The sequence below is a fragment of the Protopterus annectens genome, chromosome 1.part0 (assembly GCF_019279795.1).
Source record: "Protopterus annectens isolate FY-2018-M chromosome 1.part0, PAN1.0, whole genome shotgun sequence".
In the NCBI taxonomy this organism is placed as follows: Eukaryota; Metazoa; Chordata; order Ceratodontiformes; family Protopteridae; genus Protopterus; species Protopterus annectens.
In genome coordinates, this window is record NC_056725.1 from 467,926,000 (window position 1) to 467,950,715 (window position 24,716).

Sequence of the window (24,716 nt, forward strand, 5' to 3'; positions counted from 1 at the left end):
ATTCTGATGCTCCCTTGCAAAGTTATGTAGCAAAATATGAAAAAAAAATCATAATTTCCATAACCTGAGTCCTAACAAAACTGAAAGCTTTTAGTGTGTACAGCATTCAGAAGCAGTTGTTTTACCATGTAGACACACATGATTGTAAATATACACATTCTTGGTGTAGCCAACATACTGCTGAATGGGTACATGTAAAGAGAAAAAGCATGGTAAGGACAGTCACTCCACTAATGAACCCAGGACAGGCATTGGACTTCAGTGGCAGGCAATGCCATCTCATCTGTCCTATAGCTGTGCTGGCTACCCACTCAGACAGCTGATACCACTGCAGCCTCACGACCTCCTTCAGTGTCAGCAGTCTGCCTTACCTATGCCTTTTGTCTTTACATGTGTCTATTCAGCAATGGACCTAAGGGATCAAGTTCTGTATTAAACCCTTCCTGTCATCTAAACTCTACACATGCAACACTTTTTTTAGTCTGCTTTTATCAGGCAAGGATGGTCACTGACATTAGATTGTACGTGGTAGCACTCTCCTGAAATGGTTGTTCATTCTCAGCATCCTCACCAGCTCCTTACCACAGTTATTTGTCAAACTCTCAGATAAATATATTTTACACAACACATTTCCTAATAGAGTTTTACTTACTATACTGGTCCTACTTGGTCATGGGTGTTTTCCATTCTTCTCACAAGCTGCATGTTAGCAATCCTGCATAGCTCTCCTCACGCCATTGTGGAGGTCTGTCAAGAACAAGGCAATGCCCTCCTGAATGCCATCCCTTCTGAACAGGTGAACATCTTCCACTGTGATGCTTTCATGGCAGATTGTAGATCCACCGACCCTGTGCATCAAGCCATGCATGAAATCATTCTGTAAACATCTGGCCTTGTGAGCTGCTCGTTGACTGTTTGCTGTTTTCCATATCTGTCGAAGAATTATATCAGACCACACAAAATGACAACGTGGCCACCAAGACTTCAGGTGTTCAAAAATTTCCGTGATTTGAAACCGTAGCCTTCCAAGTGGTTGACTGATGGCATCATTCCCTCCAATGTGCTGCACAGGAATGTCAGGCTCAGGGTAGATGGAAGACTTCAATTCAACAACTGCAGTAGTCCGCTCCAATGAATACCTCTTCTTGCAATCCAATATACCTTCACACTGGATGTGGGTAAGCTCCAAGTTTTACCGGTTTTCAGTTTGGGAGGTATGGCTGACAGCCCAGTGAATGTAGGAATGGCCACATACCCACACTCTCACTTGTTGTTGTCCTGGTCGTGAAGCCATGGTAGTGTTAGAAGGTGGACAAACCTGCAGAGGAAAGTGTGTATGTAAAGAGAAAAAGCCGGGTAAGGACCGTCGCTCCACTAATATGCCAAGGACAGGCATGGGGCTCCAGATGTTGGTTATCTTGTGTCCCATAGCTGTGCTGGCTGCCCACTCAGACTGCTGCTACCACTAGTGTCTCACGACTTCCTTCAGTGTCAGCAGTCTGCCTTACCTCTGCCTTTTCTGTTTACATGTGCCCATTCAGCAATGGACCTAAGGGATGAGGGACTGAAGTAACTCACTAATTGCTGCCTCGACATTTATACATGTACTACCCGCACCTACATACATTGTTCACACCTGAAGGGAGGGGGACTGAGTGGAGAGTTACACCAAGACAACATGTGAAAAGACCCAGACTGACCCAGGCTGCGTCTTTTTGCAGGTGTCCTTTCCCGGATGGAAACACTGCATCACAGTGGCACCCCCAAGGCCATGCTTACCTAGGATAGCAAGCAGCACTATGGGACTGAGCTGAAGAGTCTCCAAGTTCCCAACTGCGATCCAGGTGGATCGTAAGATCCATGGTGGCTGGATATAACCCTATGATGCATCCACCAACACAGCATTCTGAGATGGGACAGCTTAGGGTTTGGGCTGCTCCCTTTCCAGTGATTCCCAGAACTGCAGAAGATGGTCTTACCTTACCTGAAATACTGCATGGGTGGACACTGACAAGGGGGCACAGAAAGGGCACATGTAAAGAGAAAAGGCAGGGTTAGGACCACTGCTCCACTAATATGCCAAGGACAGGCATGGGGCTCCAGCTGGCGGTTATCTGAAGTGTCCCAAGACTGACCCTGACCTTGTCTTTTTGCATGTCTCCTTTCCCGGCATCAAACATTGCATCACAGTGGCATGTGACGCACACTGATGCACCCAACAGCCTGGCCACAACTTTGTTGTACAGTGTGCACTGCACATATTACTGCTGTCAGCAGTCTGCTAAACCTGTATGGCCATGGTACTCGCCAAAGCATTCCACGCATAGGTTAATCTTACAGGTCAGGCATCCCCATGATGGTTCAGCACGTTTACCCTTGCTGGCACAGTGTTTGCATCGTGACTTCTGCCATTTCACTGGAAAGTGTTATCCTTGCTCAACTCTGATCATGGGCTCTGGGACGGTAATCTCTATGCATCGTTTCCTTTTCTTCTGGTGGCCAGGAGGTGCATGCCTAGGTTTCTTCCAAACTGCAACTGGCTTGCCGCAATAACACGGCCAGAACGTGAAAGCTGCCAGTGGCTGGCACTCTCACGGAATAAAATGTAAGCATTCACTATGGCCTTATCCCATAGGAACCAGAACAAGTATAGCCACCATTTTCTTGTCTTTCGAGCAGTTGGATACTGTGTCCTGAGCTGATCCTGTTGGTCCACCCCATTCATATGTGTTGTACATGTTTACAACTGGTGGACATGGCACTGCAGCTTTTGTTCCATCGTGCTGTCTCCTGCGTGTGCTGGAGACTGCCAAGGTTGGGTTACTATTAGTTGATAGCAGAAATACTGGGTTGCTATCCTTCCATTCAGTTGCAAGCAGTGGTCCACTCTGCAACTGCTTGTAGAACCCTCGAGGTGCATTACCAATGGCCTGTCGGTTGAACATTACAGGCCAATCCGACCTATTGGTGCACATGGTTCCACAGCAGTACAGACAGTCTTGCAGCAGTTGCTGTGCCAGAGGGACAGAGGAGAAGTTGTCAAAGTAAATGTGATGCTTCTTTCCAATCGGTCCCCGTGTTAGGTCAACCGCAACTTGGTAAACTTGTCAGGAGCTCTTGCCAACACAACAGGCTCAATCTGTGCTACAGCCACTGTTGGGTGACTCTGCTTTGGCCATTACTGGTTCCTCAGACATTCACTTTTTTTTCTTCTGGATCCCTGTGGTGTAGCCTTGTGCCAGTCCAGCCTCTGTGGTCTGCTCTGCCTTTCCAGTTTATACCTGGAATTTATGCACATAAACATTATGTGAGTCAGCCAGCACCCCCACACCCACACCTTAATGCCATACCTCTTTGGCTTGCCAGGCATAAACTGTCTGAATGTCAGACGTCCACGGAAGCCAACCATGGTTTATCTACTGCTACCTCACGATGCACATTATACTGTGTCCTACATGCATGAAGTATAGCATCCTGTATTGGCCGTACATGATGGAGCTTGTCATGACTCAAAGTGCCCTGTGGTCATCTGAGGTTTTTGTCATCGCAGTGAAAATACTGCTGAATTTTTTCAAACCTCTCTTGGGTCATGTACTCTGCTATTGGGAAGTGGCCATATACATGGTGTGTTTCCCAGTACTGCCTCTATTCTGGAACATGTACAATAGACATGTATATTCTGACCCCAAGAAATGTGCGTCTGTCTCCAGGACAAACGTGACTCCACCGCTTATCAACCTTGCCTGCTGCAGACTGCCTCTGTGCAGCATAATGGTTAGTCTCATCAGCAATAAGCGAGTACAGTTCCTCAATTTGATAGGAAGTCCATCTCTGTGCTGTCTGAGTCCATGTTCGTGACTGGGCTGACCGGACACACAGTCATCTATGTGAACTGGTGTTAGGCGTTTGTCCCACGATATGTTTCGTGGTAGGCATGATCGCCGTGTCTTTTTCATTAGCCTCCCACAGTTTTGAACGGAATCTACGGGGTGGTTAAGAGATGGTACTCTGTGATCAGTTACATTACCCACTGGTTTGTATTCGCTACTGAGTGGAGTACTCACACACATTCCATGCTGCGGCACACACCGATCCTTGCTTGACAAGGAGCTACTTTGGCTCAGATCCCGTGGACTTTCTCCATCCACATCAACCTGCTGTGGACTACACCTGAACTTAGGTATAGTAGGAAGCATATCCACTTCCTCTTCAGCACTAGGCCTGGCCTGGGCGATTGAGGACTGCAAAGGTCCGGTCAGGCCATGCCCTTGCCGTAACTCAGAGGCAATTCATCCTTCATGTCAAAATAGGATTCAAGTTGATGCCCACTATTGTATGTGCCATCATACCTTAGCTGGGCTAGTGGCACGTCATCCTCGCTGTCGTGGTCAGTTTCATCAACAGTGGTGAGGTCGGGCGTAGAGCATAGGGGACTGTCAGGAATCGCTGGGACAGGGGCATCATCTTTATCAGCAGTAATGGCCTTCTCACGCAGACTTGCCAGTGGAATATGATCATCGGCATCATAATTGTCATCCTCACTCTGGTTTGCCTTGCATTGTGAATCAAGGTCCAATTCCATTTCGGGCCCACTGGTATTACTGTCAGAATCCGTATCCTTGCCCAAGTAAATGTTGCTTGACTTCTTAGCAGATGGCATCTTCACTGAGGGGTGTGATGTCGGGTGAACGCAAAGTCGAAAAACAATGGTATAGAACAATATAATGTTACTCACCTGCACAGAGGCAGCTGCAGAGCAACACAACAGGCACTGTGTAGTGATTGTTTGAGACATTCAACTGTTTCATCATATGTGGTTCAGTTACATTAATTCACAAAGATATGAACTACATTAATAAAATGGATACTTGAATCTGTATGTTACTCGTGAAAATACAGCTAAACCGAAGGAAAAGAACTTTGCTTTAATCAATGAGGTAATGTTTGTACATGCACCAAACATTGTTTAAGAAATGTCCAATTAAAAACAATTAACAGAAATCTTTACACCATAGTGAAGTAGTCAGTCTGGCAAGATATATACATGCATATGTGTGTGTATGTGTATATGTGTATATATGTATATGTATATATATATCTGTGTGTGTGTGTGTATATATATATATATATATATATATATATATATATATATATATATATATATATATATATATATATGGTTCCTATTAGAACCTCAAACGCTTGAAATGTCGAACGTCATATGGTCAGCACCATATGATCGACATTTCAAGTGTTCGAAGGTCAAGTATTATGGCACCGTTCAGTGCAGAATAGGAGAATTTGCCTTTTCTGCACTGAAAGTGCGATCTCGGAGTTGGTATATTTAAGTAGGGGGGTGCAGGGGGCTTGCCTCCCTGCCTGTACCGTTAAGGTAAGTTTTTTTTTTTTGTTTTTTATTATATATTCGAACTATCGAAATTCGATCATATGTTGTCGAACATATGGGATTAGAAATTTTGAAGTATAATATGTGTTGTATGTTTGGGTACCATTGGTTCAGTCTAACCAAGGACCTTTGGGTAAGGGAACTGATTGCTGTAGTATATAAAACTGAGTTCATGACCTTTCCTCTCTTTTTATAGGGTTGTCTCCCCTGCAAGCAGGCCAGGTATCCTTGGCTGGGCCAGCTCCTACAGAGGAAGGAGGGACCAGGGTTCTAGTATACATTAAAGGTGGAGCTTGGAGGTATATTTTATAGTTCAGTAAGTTAAACAGATTCATGATCATAACAGAGTCCTGTTTTTATGATGTTTCAGTCCTACGTCCCCTGCTAATACTAGAAGTATTTATTTCCATTTTGAGCATGAGGATATTTCTCTTGGCATACCATGTCAAAGAGAGAGACTGTAGGTGACTCCTCAAGTTCTTGGATGGATGAGTTACAGCATTTTAGCTCACCACCTTGCCTTGTTGGTTACACACACCTATTTATATATATATATATATATATATATATATATATATATATATATAAAATAAGGGGTTTCAGAGGGTAGGTAGTTGATTAAGAATGGGTGGGGGGTGGCTTGCAATGACTCCAAGCAGAGAAGAAACGCAATCTGGCTTGTGCATTCATCAATGTGATGATGAGTTGTACTTATGTGAATAACCGTGACAGCTGCTGATAGTTTTACCTGAACAGTGATGAGTCGGTGATGTATTGTAACTGAGTTATTGCTAATGTGATAATGACCTGTCTTTCATTACTGCAAAGTTATGCATGCTCACACACAGGTGATAATTGCTGCACATAACCTGTTGAGTAGGCATTCAGTATATTACCTTGTGCAGCTGTTATGTAACACACTCATTATCGTTAAGGAGAAGACCTGAATAATTCAGTCAGATAGTGTAACACTTAGCCCTTCCTCCCACCTAAGTTGCACACATTGCTGACAAAGCCCAGAAAAATTCCCAAAATGTAACATAGCTAGTAGTAGTCAGCAAGTAATCCCCTTTATCTCCCTCCGACAACTACGGAGTATATCAGAAATGCAATAAGCCTAGACAAAATCTCAACCTTATGTGGCTGGATCTGTAAGTAATAAGAAATACAGCCAAGAGATTTAATGTAGTTTGGTAAGATACGCATATATATCATATTCATATCAGTTGTTTACAAAAAATAAATGCTTTATAGTATATTTATTAGATATATTTAATTTATGATGGAGCCACTATGCGGACTAAGTTGTACTAAAAGGAACTAATGAGCGAGTCATTTGCCAGCAGGCCTGTCAACTGTGGGGTCCCACAAGGGTCAGTGGTGGGCCCTTGGTTGGCATATAGTTCTCGTCAGTACAGGCCAAAATGGAAGGGCTGTGACTACTACAGTAGTTTCATTCTTTTTTTGTTGGCTTGTCAGCACTTGGCGTTGAGTGCCAAGATTTCAATAGGGAACTATGTCTTTTATCCTCTAATTAGTCACTTGTTAGCCAAGTTTCCCGTATCTTGGATGTTAGCTGTGGCTGCACCATTAGATCATATACTAAGTTTATTATTGCTTTAGTGTTTTTTATAAATTTGTATAATAGTTATTAAAGTTCCACTCAAGTTATAGATAAAATATTTTTGGGCATGAACTTTACCAATGTTTTATCATTGAATGTGTGGTGCTTGGAGCATAAGAGTTCAGGGAATTACTCGGGGCTCTAGAACATCTCGAAGAAGAAATAGGTGGAGTTAAAGAATGGCACTGCGTCAAAACTGCATTTGTGAGGATGCAGCACAGGTATATGTGGCCCAAGCAGATATGCAAATAATGTATGCAAAGAAAGCTGGTGGTGGAATGCAGAATTTTGGAAAGTCATCAAAAGAAAGGAGTGCAGGAAAAAGTACGAGATGGAAAAGACAGACCAGCCAAAGAAGGAATACAGGTTGGCTAAGAAAGAGGCCAAGAGAAGGCAGTTGTAATAGCAGGACAAGACAACAGGGCATTCTACCAGCTTCTGGAAAGTGACTGTAAATGGTACAAAGTAACTGCAAGGCAAAGACAGAAACATAAACAGATACTTAAAATACCCTTTGTAAGTGATGCCAATAAATATCTGCCTACCAACCCATGGGAAATAAAATACAGATGGAAGGAGTACTTTCAGCAGCTTCTGAATGAAGAAAACCCTACAGAAGCTGTACTTCCCCAAACACAACCTACACTTAAAGAAGAAGAGGATACCACCATAGAAGTAAAAACAGAACCAAGGAAAGTGAGATCAGGGAAGCATCAGGCTCAAATGAGGTCATAGCAGATATGATCAAGATATTGGGTGTGATGGGGAGAAATGACTCCTAGCAGTATGGAGAGAAAGTTGGATCACAGATGACTGGAGAATAAGCATACTAGTAATAGTGTACAAGAACAAAGGGGGCATCCACAACTTTGGGCAGTACAAGAACAAAGGGGGCATCCACAACTTTGGGCAGTACATAGATATCAAACTCCTGTCACACTGCATGAAAGTTCTGGAGAGACTGATAAGTGAATATGCAGACTAGTTGAATGTAAGATGGGAGATGAGCAGTTTGGGTTCAGATCTGGATGCAGCACAACTGGGCCAATATTTGCAGTGAGACACACAGCTGTGAAGAGTCTAGAGATGAGGAAAGAGTCCAATCGAGCATTCCTGTACTTGGAGAAAGCTTATGACAAGGTCCCAAGAAAGCTGATTTGGGCAATCTTGTGGTGGGTCAAAGTCTCAGAAACATTGGTAGAATAGAGATACAGATATGTATGTGTATCTCTTACCAAACTATCTTGCATGTCTTTAATGAATGGCTATTAGCTGTATTTCTTATTACTTACAGAAATAATATATACTAAGTGTAGAACACAAGGCACTAAATTTTTTCCTGTGTTGTGGAAAATTATATTGTTCCGTCTTGTAAGTGCAGGCCAAAATGAAGGGGTTGTGACTGCCCAAGTTTGCAGATGACAGAAATTTGGGTGTCATCATAGAATCCTCTAGCAATGGCAGTGTACTTTCAAAGGGGTTAACACAGACCAATGATTGATGCCAAAGCCATGGTCTTAAACTGAAGGCATTATCACCCCCCCTTCGGTAAAGTCAATGTCCTTGCTGACTATAAAATAAATCATAACACCCCAAGTACCAATTCAGTACAGACCGACCTGGAAACACAAGGTGACTGTGACCTCAACTTTGACCTCCCGGTGTCTACTGTAGTGAGGAAGGCATTTTATGTTGTTCACCTGCTTAGCAAAGGCATCACACCTAAAGAACAAGAGAGGTTGTAACCCCATTGTACTATTCCCTCATCAGACCTATTGTTAAATCCAATGCCCCCTTTGGTACATAGGAACATAGGTAATAGAAAGTTACTAGGCTATTGGCCCTGAGCCCCTTGCAAACCTAGCCAAGAATTTAGCCCATGTTCCAACAACTCAGGACCCTTTGCCAATGTCTAGCAGGGACACAGGTGGAAGCCAAGGGGTATATTTTCTGCTCCCCATCCAGGTATCCAGGTAAAGGTTTAATGAGAGAGTTACTACACCTTAATATAAACCATATTACCTCTGAAAACAAATACTCCTCTCCAGTATGACCATAGTGGAACCCCCATTTCACCTAGCTGCAGCTGACATATGTAGAGTAACACACTTAAGAGTTAAAGCTCAGCCACCAAAAAATAGGTCATTCACAGACGAGTGTGTGTGGACATAGGGAGAACAAACTAAACTCCACAACATAGAAATGGACATGAAATCAAAAACACTTTTCCTAAAAACAAGGTGGCCAGGGTTAAAGGGTTCCACCCTCACGGCAAATATAAATATTTCTAACAAATACAGCCGCCAGTAGTGCACATACAAAGGACGATACCATACCAAGATGCTATCATTTAGCAGAGACAGAATGTCCCACCCACCAGACTAAGTGGATGTACAAAACCCATGGCACTCGCCCTGGAGCTCTTCTCAGGTGTACTGCCCAAACTACCCAAGACAGCAGGAATGCCACCTTGGTGTCTGCTAGGAAAAGTGCACAAGCCCAATGCAGTTAACCTAATCAATAAAAGTAAACAGAATTTGCTCCTGCAAGACAACTAAATGCAACACCAGTACCATACCTCCGTGCATTGTGACTATAGACGTTGATGTTTCACTTTCAATTACAATTTTGCAAGACCAAACTGCAGTCAGCCAAAAATCAGACCTTTTCACATAAAACACTGAACAGAGGAACTTGAAGGTAACAATGTTGTCTTTGTCTTGCTCAGATATAAGGAGGCCTCTGCCACCAATGAGAGCATCTACTTCAATAGCTATCAAATGACGGTACATAATTACCAGTGGAAAGCCTGTCCTAGACATCACTTTACTTCTGCCCCTCTACCATCCATGAATGTTGCATTAGTGTACATGGTTAAGTCAGCTCACAGTGTAAAAGGATAACTGTCTCATTCATAGCAAACGTTTGTGAACTTAACCCATTTCCCAAAAAGGAAAAAAAAAACAAAACCAAAATTCACCCAAATAATGCCAACTCCAGTTGCACAAGTACATTTATAGTGGAACAGAATTAAAGGTCATTTTATCAGGTAAATACTTAAAATTCTGACAATCATGCATTTTAACTATGCATTCAGTTAAATACAAACTATTTAAAAGTACAAAATGAATTATCTAAATGGAAATGGATTTACCATTAAAAATAAACCACAACAATTGTAGGATGAGCTATTGCAAAGTAAAGCAAACTCCGGAGAAGCAGCAGTCTGTAAATGGGGTACAGTACAGTACAGCTGTAGCACTAAGGTGTGCACAACGTTACAGAGATGTATGTCCAGACATGGCTACAGCTACAGAACTATTTATCATGTTAGAGGACATATTTGAAAAATCTGCCATGACCCAGAAGTATATGAAACAGCAAATGTATTCCTGCAAAGACATGTTGCACCTTTGATGTTTACAGTAACTATGAACAAGAAAGTAAGGAAAAAAGGAAACACTTGAAATGCATGACTGCTTGCAAAAAACACATTACTGCCATCAAAATATATACCCCACATTCTGCAATACTAATGCAAAGGACATAATACATATATCATACATCTAAAGGTATGGTAGGGGGTATTTTGTGGGGGAGTGACTGGGGGTGATGAGGGGGTGAAGTTTGTGCCGACTTTATTGGTCAACAGTCTGACATCTTCTGGAGGAGTATAGGTAGTGCCATCCACAGCCAACTCAGCACATTGTTGAGAGTTTCCCTTAAGGTTTTGGACATCTACATGCAAAATGTAGACACTGACATTCCTAAAACACTCTAGCCCAAGTGAAACATTTTTCTAAACTGCAACCTACATTTACCTGTATAAAATAAAGTGGAGCTGCACACATTTTACATTTACCACACTGGAAAAAAATAACTATATGCACAGAAAAATCACCCCCCTAAAAAACAAAACTGCTTGCCTGAATCAACTCCATCCATATGAAACTTTATATTATCAGAATTAAAAATTGTTAAAATAAAATAAAACAGATTAAAAATACTAATTTGAAATTGCCAATAACCCAAAACTAACAAAACAACTAACCCCAAAACAAAACTAAAGTATAAAACTAACAAATTTCGATATCACCATTTCTATACTGCTAAACTATAAAAAAAACTGCTGGTAGAAAAAAAAGATTAAGATTTAAGTTACAACAGAGAAGAAACAACTTGTGATACATTCAATTACATTCCATTAATAAAAACCTACACCAGTTATGTACATTTGACATAATCCACTGACGTCCGTGAAGAACGGTAGAATTACTACTCTAACATAATCCTCCAAAAAGCAGATAAATGGAGTATAAGGTGGTCTGTTTTTTGTGATGCATGAAATATGTTTTACTGTGTGATTTAGGGGACTTTAATTTATTTATTTAACTTTTGTTTACCGGGAAAGTATGGCTTGGAACAAAGGCAGTTTACAGTGGAGACTCTGGAAGAAATGCGCCACATGCATGTCTTTAACGTCTGATGAAACCGGAGCATCGGTCATATGTCATATTTCAAGATTTTACACTTTGAATGTGTGTGCCTTCTGTGGAAGATTGGACGTCGGCCTGGCAACTCGACACCGTAAAAACTCCACTGCCAGTCATGAGCGGACAAGGTGATCCACTGTGGCGACCCCTAACCAGGAAAAGCTGAAGGAGAGAGAGAGACTCAGAGTGTTATGGTGCTTTTTTTTTTTTTCTTCCATGCTGAAGCTGAAAGTGGTCCATTTGGATATTGTTCTACCCTAGCTAATAAGTGAAAAAGAAAATAAATACATAGCTAGTACTCCATTAATCATCTACATCATCAAGGAAAAAAAGGGTTTGAGCAGATTGTCAATTTTTTCTGTCAGGTTAACAAGAAAATTGTGATGTAACTGATTAAATCGAGGAACACTCAAAGGCGAAATGCAGACCTTGCAGTACGGGCTGCGTAGGGAGCAGGGGGACTTGGTTTTGAATGCTGTAGTGTACCAAGGGAGTTCTACACAGGTCAGTGAATACTGTTAACGGTAACAGTATTGGGAGGGGTCACTGGGGAAACAGAGAAGTCTTTGGCACAGAAAGGTTGGTTACATTCCCTATAAAAGGGCTGCTGAGCATGCACACACAAAAGGTTAAGCATCACAAAATGGCAGTTGCTACATTACACCTGTCAGGAGAAATTAACCCAGATTTACTACACCGCATACAGGACTGTTAACCAATGGAAGTAATAAAGTTTAGGTAGAATGTCATGTCTGCTGATGACAACAAGGCATTTGGATTTGCACATGAACACTGTTTTAAACGTGTAGCTATTCTGTGATATGGGATAACTTACCGGCACAAAAAAGAAGCAGTTCTTGGGCCAAATTGCTTCTGGATGCAGTCAAATCAAGCCAAGGAAAATTCAAGCAGGAACTCCAACCGCCAAACCGATATGGCTCTCAACGATCTCTGTGCAATCGGTGAGTGCGCAAGTCAAATAGAGGGATCCAGCAGCAGGTAAAATCTCCAAATATCAGGAACAAAAAGGAAATACTTGCTGCTGGAACCTCTCTTTATTGGGAAAAAACAAAATAAAATAAAGTTGGGGGTGGGGTTGTTAGGCAAGTAGTGGCTTTGATTTGCAAGAATCTGATTGGCTGCCACCACTTGCTTTATCAACAACTTTAAAATGGGATTTTCGACTAAAAGTTTAATGAGACCTTAATGTAAAACATGCCGAATCGTAACTGTATAAGGTACATTATAAGTTCAGCTACGATTTCAGCAAGTTTTAAATTAAGCTGTGCTACAAATCTGCACTGAAGTTTCTCTCGCTTGTGGAAGGCACTTGGGGGTAACAGCTTGTAATTGCTATCGTCTAATGACGCGCTCGGATGTAAGCACAGAGGTGCTGTGAGACTGTAGATGGGGTTAATGAGTTAATTCCAATTTTACTCTTTCTGATAATGATGGGAAGATGTTTTGATGGATATGGGAATGTGTATTCTTCAGCAACTTTGATTTTCAGAATGTTTAATTGTCAACCTCTTAGGTTAAGGTTTTGTTAAAGTATAAGGAATGTTTTATATGCTGTTTCTTCTTGTGAGAAAAACAATTACTTTAAAATTTAATTTTTTTTATTCAAGTAGCTACTCGTTTTTTTGCATTGAGTGTGTGAGTCTGATAGCACTACAAGGGCTATGGTCCCTGGTACTGTTTTGGGAATATTTGCATGGCTGTGTTCTCAGAACCTCCCAGATGATAAAAATGTGATTTTAAATTCTTTGGATAGAGATTTAGTTTTTGCCCTTTCTGTTGCAGATATGATCAAAAAGTGTGGTGAAAGGGATAAGCTGATAACAGAGAGTCTGATTTTTCAGCCCTCCATTTACAGTGTTTCAAACGGATTCTCTAGGTCTTCCAATTTTTTTAAATAAAATAAACAGTCAGAAAATACACGTAAACAGACGTTTTAAGAAGAAATGGAAAGGGGGAGGGATCCGAGAAGATAACTCCAAAAATCAGTGATGATCTTTGTGTTTCACTGTTGCAGTCATTACATTTGGGTTATCTGCCTGCAGGTAGCCCTCAGCCGGCCTGAATATCAAAGTCTTGGATTCCTGCATCTGATGCTGTCTCTTCTTCCACGACGTCAGGTCATCAGGGGTATAAAACATGCAGCCGACGCCATTACATCAGTCTTTCTTGCTGTGTGGTGCCTGAAGCAGAAACAGTTCGCAAGTGCTGGTCGGCCGGCTCTTGAAATTAACGTTTTTGAGTTTCAGAACCGTTCAAAAAAGCTAAGTACCCCATTGGAGATCCTTTTTCTTGCTCTTAACCAATGTCAGTAAAAGTTAACAATTGTCTTACCTGTGGAAAGCAAATACCTCATAAAGATTTTCATTCGTACTGCATTCCTTGCTTAGGTGCAGACCACGACGTCCCTCGCTGTATGTTTTGTGCCTTGTTCAACCCCCAAACCATTTGTCGTTGGTATATTTGCACAGCAAATTATTTTGGTACTCTGTTTAACTGTCCAGAAATGGCTTCAGTAAGCCATCCGACTACTGATATTCTGAAAAAAACGAAAGGATAAAGACAGAGACAGACCGCATAGGTCCAAAACTGCCGACGACGCTTCCGTTAAGCTAGTCACCAGTTCGCCGGTACTCAGTGAGGTGCTTTCGCAGCCCCTGATACCCGCTACTTCAGATTCACAGGCCTCTACGGAGACCCGTTCGGAGTCCGGTATGCCGCAAGATGCTTCCTTGACTATGGAACCTGTGGAGGTCTCTACCTTGGATGGGTCCGGAGCCACTGTGCAGGCACCAGCTTCTGAGGGTGTATTCAGGCCTATAGATTTGCATTTTAAACCGACACCATCTTATTCATTAAGGCCTAAACCTCGACACACGCTTAGAAAACCGATGTCCAAACCACATTGTCAGGCCCATATGCCTAAAAAAACAAATGCTTAGAATGGCTGAGGACCTTATTACTTTAATTAGGGGAAGCCAGCCTTCCCCTCTAAGAGACCTAGAACTGATTTTTCCTTCTGATTCTTCCGATCAGGATTCTGAAATTTCTGATCTGAAGTAGTTAACATCATTTGATCAGCAACCTGTGGGTTATGGATCTGAGCCGGCAGCATACCAAGCAAAAAGATCCGAGCTCCAAGCTCCATGCTCCTCCCCCTACCCATACTGCACTGCAACCTCCTTCCAATCCCAAGATCTCGTTTGCTGTGGCTTCGTCAGCATGGGATTCTTAAGCTCCAGGCAAGTGTTAGGGTTTTTCTCTAAAACTTGGTTTGTGTGTGCCCTTTTTGATAATTTTGAGGTAAATTGTTAATTGGCCAAGATACTTATTGTTTTTTTGTGTTTTGAAAGTTGAAAACTTTTGCTTAGTGTAGGCCTCCCTTCCCGCCCGTCGTGTGTGTGTGTGTGTGTGTGTGTGTGTGTGTGTGTGTGTGTGTGTGTCTTTTCTTTAGAATTTCAGAAAGTCAGAAAGTGACTTTCTCTAAGTGCACAGAGTGTAGCCACAAGCGGTCTCCAGCCGATGGTCACACTTTGTGTGTAGTTTGCTTGGGGGGTGGCCCATTTGTCTTCTGGCTGTAAGATTTGTGCGGCCTTCAACCCCCGAGCCCTGCGGGATCGCAGGAATAAGTTGATTCTGGCGGGTCTTCTACCCGCAGAATCAACTTCTGCTTCTTCCTTTTCAGCTTCCTTACCAGCCATGGCTGTGGCTGTTCAGCCTTCTGGCCCTTCTCCCCTGTCTGGGACTCACCCTCCCACCTTACTACAGGGAGAGAAAGAGGCTAAGAAAATTGAAGAAAAACACAAGGATACAGAGAGACATGTGAATAAGGATAAAGATAGAGAGAGGGGCTGCAAGTGACGGGCCAAATTAGATCCATCGACCCTCCTGCTAAAGTTATCTTGTCTCCAGTAAATGTTCCCAGGCCGTCCTCTCCACGGCTCCATTCACCATGTTTTTCTCTGGAGCTGGAGGAGGAGGCTAGACCACCCTCGAGGTAGTCTTCGCGTTGGCTCTCTAGTCTTCGCATTGGCTCTCCTGGCCGGCGTCGGTGGCGTCCTCCAGATCAACCAGAAGCATCTCTGAAGCAGACATGGATCGGATGATGCGAAGGTTTGTACAAACCCAAATGCAGATGGGGGTATTGCTGGCTCCCCCCCCCCCGTCCCGGTGCGGGGAGTTCGGCTCCTTTTTTTGCCCCGCTAGCTCCTTCTCCAATCCACCATCGGATATCGGAGTCTATGGATCCGAGGAGCCCCAGAGTCAAGGGGTTGGTGCCGATGGTGCCTTCGGCCTTGACGCCGGCCATGCCCTCGAGTTTGTCTGATCCGCTTTCGGATCAGAGCTCTCGGAGCCAAGAGTTGGGCATCTGATCCGGGGGGGGGGGGGAGTGAGTGTGTTACCGGCTCAGTCATGGTCGGGGCATACCGTCCCATCTGGTCTGACCGTTCCAGGTATTACAGAGTGCTTGACTCTCAAGTTCCTCTTCAATAATCCTACTGCGGATCCAGAGACCATTTCCCAAGGACCAAAGAGCATTAAGGCTACTGCTGCCAAAAAACGTACCCTCTCTGATAGAGATTATGGGGCCTTGGACAGGTGGGGTAAGAAGGTATACACTTCTGCTACTTTGACCATTAGGGCTTTAAATTGCCAGTTTCATATGTTAAAGTATCAGCAGCGTATTATGGGACTACTTGAACAGAAAATGATATTGATTCCTGACTGTGATGAACATAAAGAATTACAGGATTTAATGCATTCTGCTGAACAAGTTGGTAAACATACTTTGCAGTGTGGTTTTTGACTCTTTTAGAAGTATCTTGCAGGGCTGCTGTCACTGGGTCTGTACTTGGAAGGCATGCTTGGCTTAAATAGCAAAACTTGAATGATCATGTTAAAGCTAAATTACTGGATGCTCCCTTAAACCAAGACCACCTGTTTGGCAACAAGGCAGAAGAAGTCCTTAAAAAGATTGAGGAAGAATCTAAATCTATGCAAACTGTTAAAGATTTCTTGCAAGTACAGCCTCCCAGATTTAGTAGGCATTGGCCTTCTAAGAATTGGTCTTTTCCAGTCTCTTCCAGGCCTTCAGTCCAAACCCAGGAACAGCAGACAACCTAGGTTACAGTCTCAGGCTACACACAGGCCTAAGCAGTGTGTGGACACACAGACATGGAGTAGTTCTGCAAGGTAGTAGAAATTCCCATGCATTTTTGATCAGTTACATCACAGTAAAAAAAAAAAAAAAAAAAAAAAACTTTTTGGGATCATGAACAGAAGTACATCAGCCAGAACTCAATTGTTAGGGCACCTACCCTGGCACAGTACAGGACTCCTTCATACAGACAACATTGTACTGAGACCCAAGTTCATCAGTAAGGACATTCCAGAAAAGGCACCTACTGCTTGAGCACAACCTAAAGTACAAAGTGATGGTATTTGATTGCAAATTATGAATGTACTATACCTCATATCTGACTGTAACATGCACTCATGTTTGTCAGATGAGAGTGGTATCCCCTGGCTAATACAACTATGCAACATTCTCAACTACCTGTTGTGGTTTCCTATAATCAAGCATGCAGATGGTGAAAGAATATAGTTTGGTGAGTGGCTGAATTGCTAAGGCTCTGACTAAGGTATCTGAAAAAATCCACTGGCAATTTGTAGGTTTTAATTTTGTCCGTGTTGCCAGTTTTTGGCATTTTCTAGGGTCTGCTTTCCCTAACAAAGTTCATTACTGGTTTGGACTGCATGGCTAGGCTTATAAAGGCACTTGTGGTCATTGGCCTGGTGTATAACTATGAACCTATGGTACCCAGAAAAGACGGCGCCTGGTGCCCTATCCTGGACCTCTCTATTCTAAACACCTTTTTGGTAATCCCAAAATTCAAAATGTTAACACTTCAACAGCTGCCTCCTATGCAAGGCAAAGATGCCTGGTTGGCAACCTTACACTTAAAGGAAGCCTACCTGCACATTCCAATAAGGGAATCTTGCAGTAAATACCTACGCTTCAGAACAGGCTCCATGCACTATCAGTTCTCTGCACTTCCCTTTGGCTTATCTACTGTGCCCAGGGTATTCACAAAGTGTCTAGCTCCAGCCATTGCATTTTGCAGGCAGAGAAATATTCAAATATACCCATACCTGGACGATTGTCTAATTCAGGCAGAAAGCCAGGACATGCTATTAAAACATCTGGCATTTGCAAAGAAACTTCTAACCTCGCTGGGGTACACCATAAACGAAAATAAATCTCATCTGGTACCCTGCCAATATATTGTATTCCTGGGAGCAAGCTTGAACACAACTTCCCAGATGGCTTACCTCACGCCAGCGAAACAAGTTTGACAGCCTACTTCAAACTACTGGCCACAAAGACCCAGCTATCTTTGCAAGCCCTGGGGTTCATGGCTTCTTGCATTCTTCTAATTCCATATGCAAGACTGCATATGAGAAAACTACAATGGTATCCAAAAGCATATGGTGTCAACATTCTCAGGACCTGGAATCAATGATTCCTATCATTCCTTGTATAAAGACAGAGTTCCTTTGGTGGGCAGAGGCCTGCCACCTCAACAAGGGGCTCCCTTTCAATCCACCCCCTGCCGCCCAAACCCTGACTACAAACACATCAGACTATGCATGGGGGGCTCACTTGGCAGGGTAATGCTTTCAGGGCAAATGGAACCAGAGTCAGATGCACCTGCATATCAACCAAAAAGAGATGTTAGCTGTACAGAATTCCCTGACTGCCTTCAAGGACCATATCCTTCCAGGGCAATTATTGGTAAAGACAGACAACACCACAGTTATGAGGTACATAAATAAGCAGGGCTGAACCCAATCGTACCCTCTCTGCAGACTTGCCATGGCTCTGTGGAACATAGCCTTGAGCTATCATGTGCACCTACAAGCTTAGTTCCTGCCAGGCAAGCTAAATTCACTGGCAGATGACCTAAGCAGAAATCTCATGGACCCACACGAATGGACTGATTTAGGGCCACACTAGACACCACCTTGGGCATAAAGGAAGGATTGGTCCTGAGGGAAACCCTGTCTGCATGGAAGATCATGAAGGGCTCCACTGCCATGAGGGCCTGTAATTCAGACACTCTTCTTGCTGAAGTGATGGCTAGAAGGAAGGCTGTTTTCCAAGAAAGGGATTTCAACTCTGCAATTGCAGCTGGTTCAAACAGAGGGAGAGTGAGCTTTTCCAATACAAAATTAAGGTCCCAGGCTGGAGTACGGGCTCACCTGGGGGGTCTTAAATTTTTAGCCTTTCTTGAACAAATGGGGGACTCCAGAGATGGACCTGTTTGCCTCCCCCCAAAACTACCAATTGGACAAATTCTGCACAAGGACTCCCCACAGTCAAGCTTGGAAAGTGGATGCCCTGTCCTTCACCTGAGAAAGCCTCTCGGTTTATGCTTTTCCCCCTCTGCATCTCCTCTTGAAGGTTCTGCTAAAGATCAAACAGGACAAACCAAGGACAATTCTTATTGCACCAGACTGGCCTTGCCAGCACTGGTATCCCCTGTTGTGCAGCATGATACTGCTGAATCCGTGGCACCTACCTCAGAGAACTTCCCTGCTGTCCCAGCAGGCAGGCCAGATTCTGCACCCTCAGCTTCAAACCCTGAACCTTGCAGCCTGGCTAATTCTTTGTGCTCTCTAATAGTATCCCTCAGTATGCAGGTGCTAGAGGTCATTCTGGAAGGAGGAAGACCTAGTACTAGAAAGTCCTACACTGAAAAGTGGAAAAGATACTATGTTCCTGGAGCCAGACCCAGGGTATGGGCACTACGATGCCCAGTTTGCCTCATATTCTTCAGTACGTAACAGAAATGCTCCACAAGAGCCTATCCTTCTCGTCAATTAAAATTCATGCCTCTGCAATTTCAGCACATTATAATACTGAACCACCCCTCTTCTCTCACCCCCTGTTAAAGCAATTAATTAGAAAGGCTAAAAATTTAAGACCCCCCAGGTGAGCCCGTACTCCAGCCTGGGACCTTAATTCTGTATTGGAAAAGCTCACTCTCCCTCTGTTTGAACCAGCTGCAATTGCAGAATTGAAATCCCTTTCTTGGAAAACAGCCTTCCTTCTAGCCATCACTTCAGCAAGAAGAGTGTCTGAATTACAGGCCCTCATGGCAGTGGAGCCCTTCATTATCTTCCATGCAGACAGGGTTTCCCTCAGGACCAATCCTTCCTTTATGCCCAAGGTGGTGTCTAGTGTGGCCCTAAATCAGTCCATTCATTTGCCTACCCTTTTTCCTAATCCACAAAACAAAGGAGAACGAATTCTGCATTCTTTGGACGTGCACAGACAACTTAGATTTTATTTGGACAGGACAAAGCCTCTCAGAAGATCTGAACAGCTGCTTGTTGGCTTTGCTGTAGGGGCAGAGGGGAAGGCCATTTCAAAGCAAACCATTTCTAAATGGATAGCCCATTGCATTCATTTCTGCTATAAGCACCATGGAAAACCTACCCCACAGGGGATAAGATCACATTCCACCAGGGCTGCATCTACCTCTACAGCCTTTCTCAGAGGGGTCCCTACCAGGGACATCCTAGAAGCTGCTACCTGGAGCTCTGTTCATACCTTCACCAAGCATTACCACATGCCTATTTTTTCTAAATCCAGAGGTGGTTTTGCCACTGCAGTATTGTAGGGCTTAATAGCTGGTCCTAATGCTCTCTAACTTCCTCCTCCCTTCCTTAGCTTTGGGAATCTACCCAAATGTAATGACTGCAACAGTGAAACACTAAGAACATAGTACAGTTGTGTACACTTGCCATAAATGCAGATGTTCGAGTGTATTCACTGTTGCAGTCCTGGTTACCCTCCCTCCAGCCCCCTGACTCCTCTTGGCTCTACCTTTGCTTCTTGTTTTAAGCTTTCTGGTGTATTTGCTTTTTGATGGAGGTGTAACATCATATAATTGCTTCCCATTGTGGGGGCACCTGACATTTGGGGCAAGAAAAACTGATGTAATGGCATTGGCTGCGTGTTTTTTATACCCCTGACGACCTGACGTCATGGAAGAAGAGACTGCATCCGATGCAGGAATCCAAAACTTTGATGTTCAGGCCGGCTAAGGGCTACCTGCGGGCAGATAACCCAGATGTAATGACTGCAACAGTGAGTACACTCTAACATCTAGTTTTATGGTAAGTGTAGACAACTGTACTCCACCTTCCAGCCTGACAACCCCTTTTTTCTTCCAGAAAGTTTGAATCTCCACTTTTCTCTTTGGCAACAGTTTCAGGTAAATGGGTTTTGATGATCATCAAGTTTTCAGATGGCAGTGGGAGGAAATTCTGCTTCCTTCAGACTCTCGTTTCCATTTGTTTTTCCTCATATGCTGTCCGTGGGGGTGATGGAACCAGTTCACCTTTCCCACATGGGAAAGGGGTCTTATTCAAGGATGTTTTTAGTACCAAAGAAAGAAAATGCTTAGAGACCAGTTTTGAAAAATATCTTTCCAATACCAATTTGTAATGGTGTCGAAATTCAAAACTGTATCAATTCATAATGTGTTACCTGTTCTTTCTCATTCAAGTTTCCATGTATCATTAGTTTTAAAGACGTTTATCACATTCCTGTTCATCCAGATTTCAGGAATTTCTTAATGTGACACACACGCAGGAATCAGTAAGGTTTTGGTGCGGTTGTGCCGTAGCCTTGAACTCTCCACTGCATTAACAGTGTTAACACAGTATCTAGGTCCAGTTATAGTTCATTGCAGGCTGCAGGGTATCCACTTTTTTCATATTTACATGACTGACGTATCTTCACTGAATCTTTTCAAACTGCCTGGAATCATAGGTTTATAGGTAGGTACTAGGCTATTGGCCCAAGGGCCTAAGTAAGCCTAGCTAACAAGGTTCCCTGGCTTACGCCACCCAAGAAAGTTAATTTCCTGTGCCCCTGTCGAGCAGAGCCACAGAAGTGATCCCCGGGGTGTATTTCCTATTTCCCATCCATTCATTAAGGTTTTTCTTGAAGAATGCTAATAAGGAACTTTGCTTGACATAGATGGGTAGCTTGTTCCAGAGTATAGGAAGTTTCTGGGACAGGAATCTATCCCCCCAGCATGCCCTGTTTATTGTGGTGACAAGGTTTAGGTCTCTATAGTGTGTAGCTGTGAGGGATTGGAATTTCTTAAGGTGTAGCATGTCCAACAGTTCTGAGTTTAACATAGCTTTATATGTTAGGCAGAGATCTCCTCGGAGAAGGCGAGAGACTGTCATTGTAGGGCATCTGTTTGAGGCCAGTAATCCTCCTTGTGAGGTACTTCTGTGGCCTTTCCAGGTGCTGCAGATGTCTTGTGAGGTACATTCCAAAAGGGGCATTGTACTCTATAATGGGTCTAATGAGTGCCTAGTAGAGGGGAGCAGTGACCTCTTTTTTTTTTTTTTTTTTTTTTTTTTTTCCCCCCCTGGATGAGAACCCTTTTGTGATGAGGTGTGCCACATAGAAGGATTTCCTGACTACTGTGGTGATGTGCTTATCAAAGGAGAGACTACTGTCCACCTAGGTCCCAAAGTTTCTTATCACACATTCGGTGTTCAGTAGACTGCCGTTTATGTGGTAGTTCATGGGTACAGAGTTTTTACGAAAGGGGATGACACTGCACTTTTTGGCATTGATCTTGAGGCCATGCATCTGACACCAGGCATCTGTCTCAGTGAGGCCCTTCTGTAGGATGTCCACATCATTTGGGGACTCTGCTATAGCTCCTAGTTTGCAGTCATCTGCAAGCTTCTTTAGCCAGAGGCTTTGTGTGTTAGCCTGTACTTCAGAAAAGTAGATGCCAAACAGGAGAGGTCCCAGGACTAAACCCTGTGGTACTCCACTTGTCACTGGTTTGAAGTTAGATTTGGAGTCTGCAGCTTTTACAGTGTGGATTCTGTCAGTGAGCCATTTGGCAACCCATCTTGTGATGTAGGGATTTATACCTAGTTTAGCTATAATTCCAGAATGGGGGGTGGTGTTGAAAGCCTTGGCGAGGTCAAGATAGGTTGTGCAAACCACCTTACCCTCATCTACGGCTTTAGTGACTGCCTCAAAGAAGTCTCTCAGGTTCAGAAGGCATGATCTGCCTTTCACAAACCTGAACTGGGTGGGGTCCAGAGTTTGGAGGTTGCCAATATCTTTGTTTATGAGTTCCATGATGATATGTTCCATGGCCTTGCAGACCAGGCTCGTCAGGCTAATAGGGCGACAGTTCCCGGATCAGTGGTGGCTCCCCCTTTGTGGAGTGTGATAACTGTTGCGGTGCGCCATTTAGTGGGCACAAAGCATGACGTGAGACTATGACTGTACATGGTGCTTAGGTGGGGAGCCAGTTTCTTCTGAAGTTCTTGTAAAACGCAGCCTAGGATGTTGTCCGGTCCTATGGATGCTATGTTTTTGGTTTTAGAGAGTGCAGCTTTTACTTGCATAGAAGTGATTACAGGGATTCTGCATTCATCTTGTATAGATATGGGCTCTTTAGGGGGTGAGAAGGGGGTATCTGCCAGGATGTTGGCAATATAGGTTGGTTCTGTAATTTTTGTGCCGTTGTGCTGTAACTCAGAGCAGATCTGGGTGTTGCCATTGAGATTCTTTACATAGCTATAGAATGCTTTGTGGTTGCCCGTAGAATCAGTGGCGATTTTGTTTTCGTAGCTAGCTTTGGAAGATCTAGTAAGGGATCTCGGCTTCTTACTGAGGCTAACCAGGGAGCTCCTCCACTCCTAGGATTTTACTCTCTTGCAACAGTTTTTTCCTTCTGTTGTAGAGTTTGTTTATGGCAGGGGACCACCAGATTTGCTTCCCTTTTTTTTTTTTTTGAGGATAGCATCTTGGTTCTGTTTGGGATAGCACAATCCATGCACTTGTGTAAGTGCTTATAGAGTGCATTTGTGTAGGATTCAGCAGTCGTAACTGTATTGTCCATCTGCATGGGTGTCAGGAAGTTCGCCACTTCTGTGTTAAGAAGCATTAAGTTGGCTTTGGGGAAATTTTTTACTGTAGTTTCCTTAATGGTGGGTGGGGGGGGTGGAATGTGGATATCTAGGGTGATTAGCTTATGGTCGGATCTGACCAACGAGGAGTTGATTTCAGGTGTGGAACACCGGTAACTCACATTGGTAATGACTAGGTCTAGGATATTGCCCCTGGTGGGGGTGTGGATAAGTTGATCCAGGGCTCTGGAATTTATAAATTCCAGAAAGCTTTTGGTGAAGGAGTTGGTACACGAGTAGTTTTCCCAGTTAATGGTGGGGTAGTTGAAATCACCCATTATTAGGGTGTTTGGTTGAACAGTAATATTTTCCAGTAAATTAAGAAAAGAGGAGTGGAAATCCTGCGGCATGGTGGGGGATTTGTAGCAAGCTACAATTTGGATTGTAGTTTTGCCCAGAGTTAGTTGCACTTAGGTAACCTTGGATGCATTATGCTGCGCAACTAGCTGGGAGGTGTGGCTATCCTTAATGAATATGGACACACCTCCGCCTTTGGTGTTCTCGTCCAGGTTAGATGGCTGAAACGTGTGGTATGAGTTATAACCTGGTAATGCAGGGGTGCTCTCTAGAGCCTTGAACTAGGTCTCAGTCAATGCACAGATATCTATATTCTCCATTTTAAGGAGTGCCTCGAGTGAGTGCATTTTGAGATGTAGACTTCTAGCATTGAGTAGCATTACCCTCAGTTTTTGCTTGCCTGTTACGGTGGTGAATTTGTCATTTGAACCTTGCCTAATAAAAGGCACTATAGGGGTGGCAAGAGCCTTAGCCAGTATCTGGAATACCAGGGGCAACAGTTGCAGGCCATCTCTGGTAAAGCATCGTGGTCTGTTGACCATCTCATCGCAGGCAGACAGATACTGGATCCCCGTAGAATGATACCAGAAGCTTAGCCAATTGTTGAAGTCAATCATTTTGTCCTTGTACTGCGGTATCATTCTGGGTGATGGCAGGATGTTGCTCAGAGCTAGGGTCATACCTGCCTGGGCTACAAGATCGGAGAGCTCTTCCATGTCTCTCTTCATGTTGTCCAGGGAGGTACGTCTCAGGTCATTCACACCAACATGGACAATGACAGATTCATATTTGTACTTGTTTGTGGAGTGACCTTAGTGCAAGGGTTATGTGGTCTATCCTTGGACCTGAC

The 24,716-nt window shown here is 43.5% G+C and overlaps 1 protein-coding gene across 1 annotated transcript in view; it reads left to right on the plus strand.

Moving 5' to 3' along the window:
• The window catches only part of SMC1A (structural maintenance of chromosomes 1A), a 1,753,330-nt gene that overhangs the window by 135,399 nt on the left and 1,593,215 nt on the right, over positions 1 to 24,716 (plus strand). Inside the window, exons 4-5 of the mRNA XM_044060554.1 lie at positions 21,278 to 21,314; positions 24,523 to 24,541. Coding sequence (XP_043916489.1) covers positions 21,278 to 21,314; positions 24,523 to 24,541 — 56 coding nt within the window. The remainder of the gene's footprint in view (positions 1 to 21,277; positions 21,315 to 24,522; positions 24,542 to 24,716) is intronic.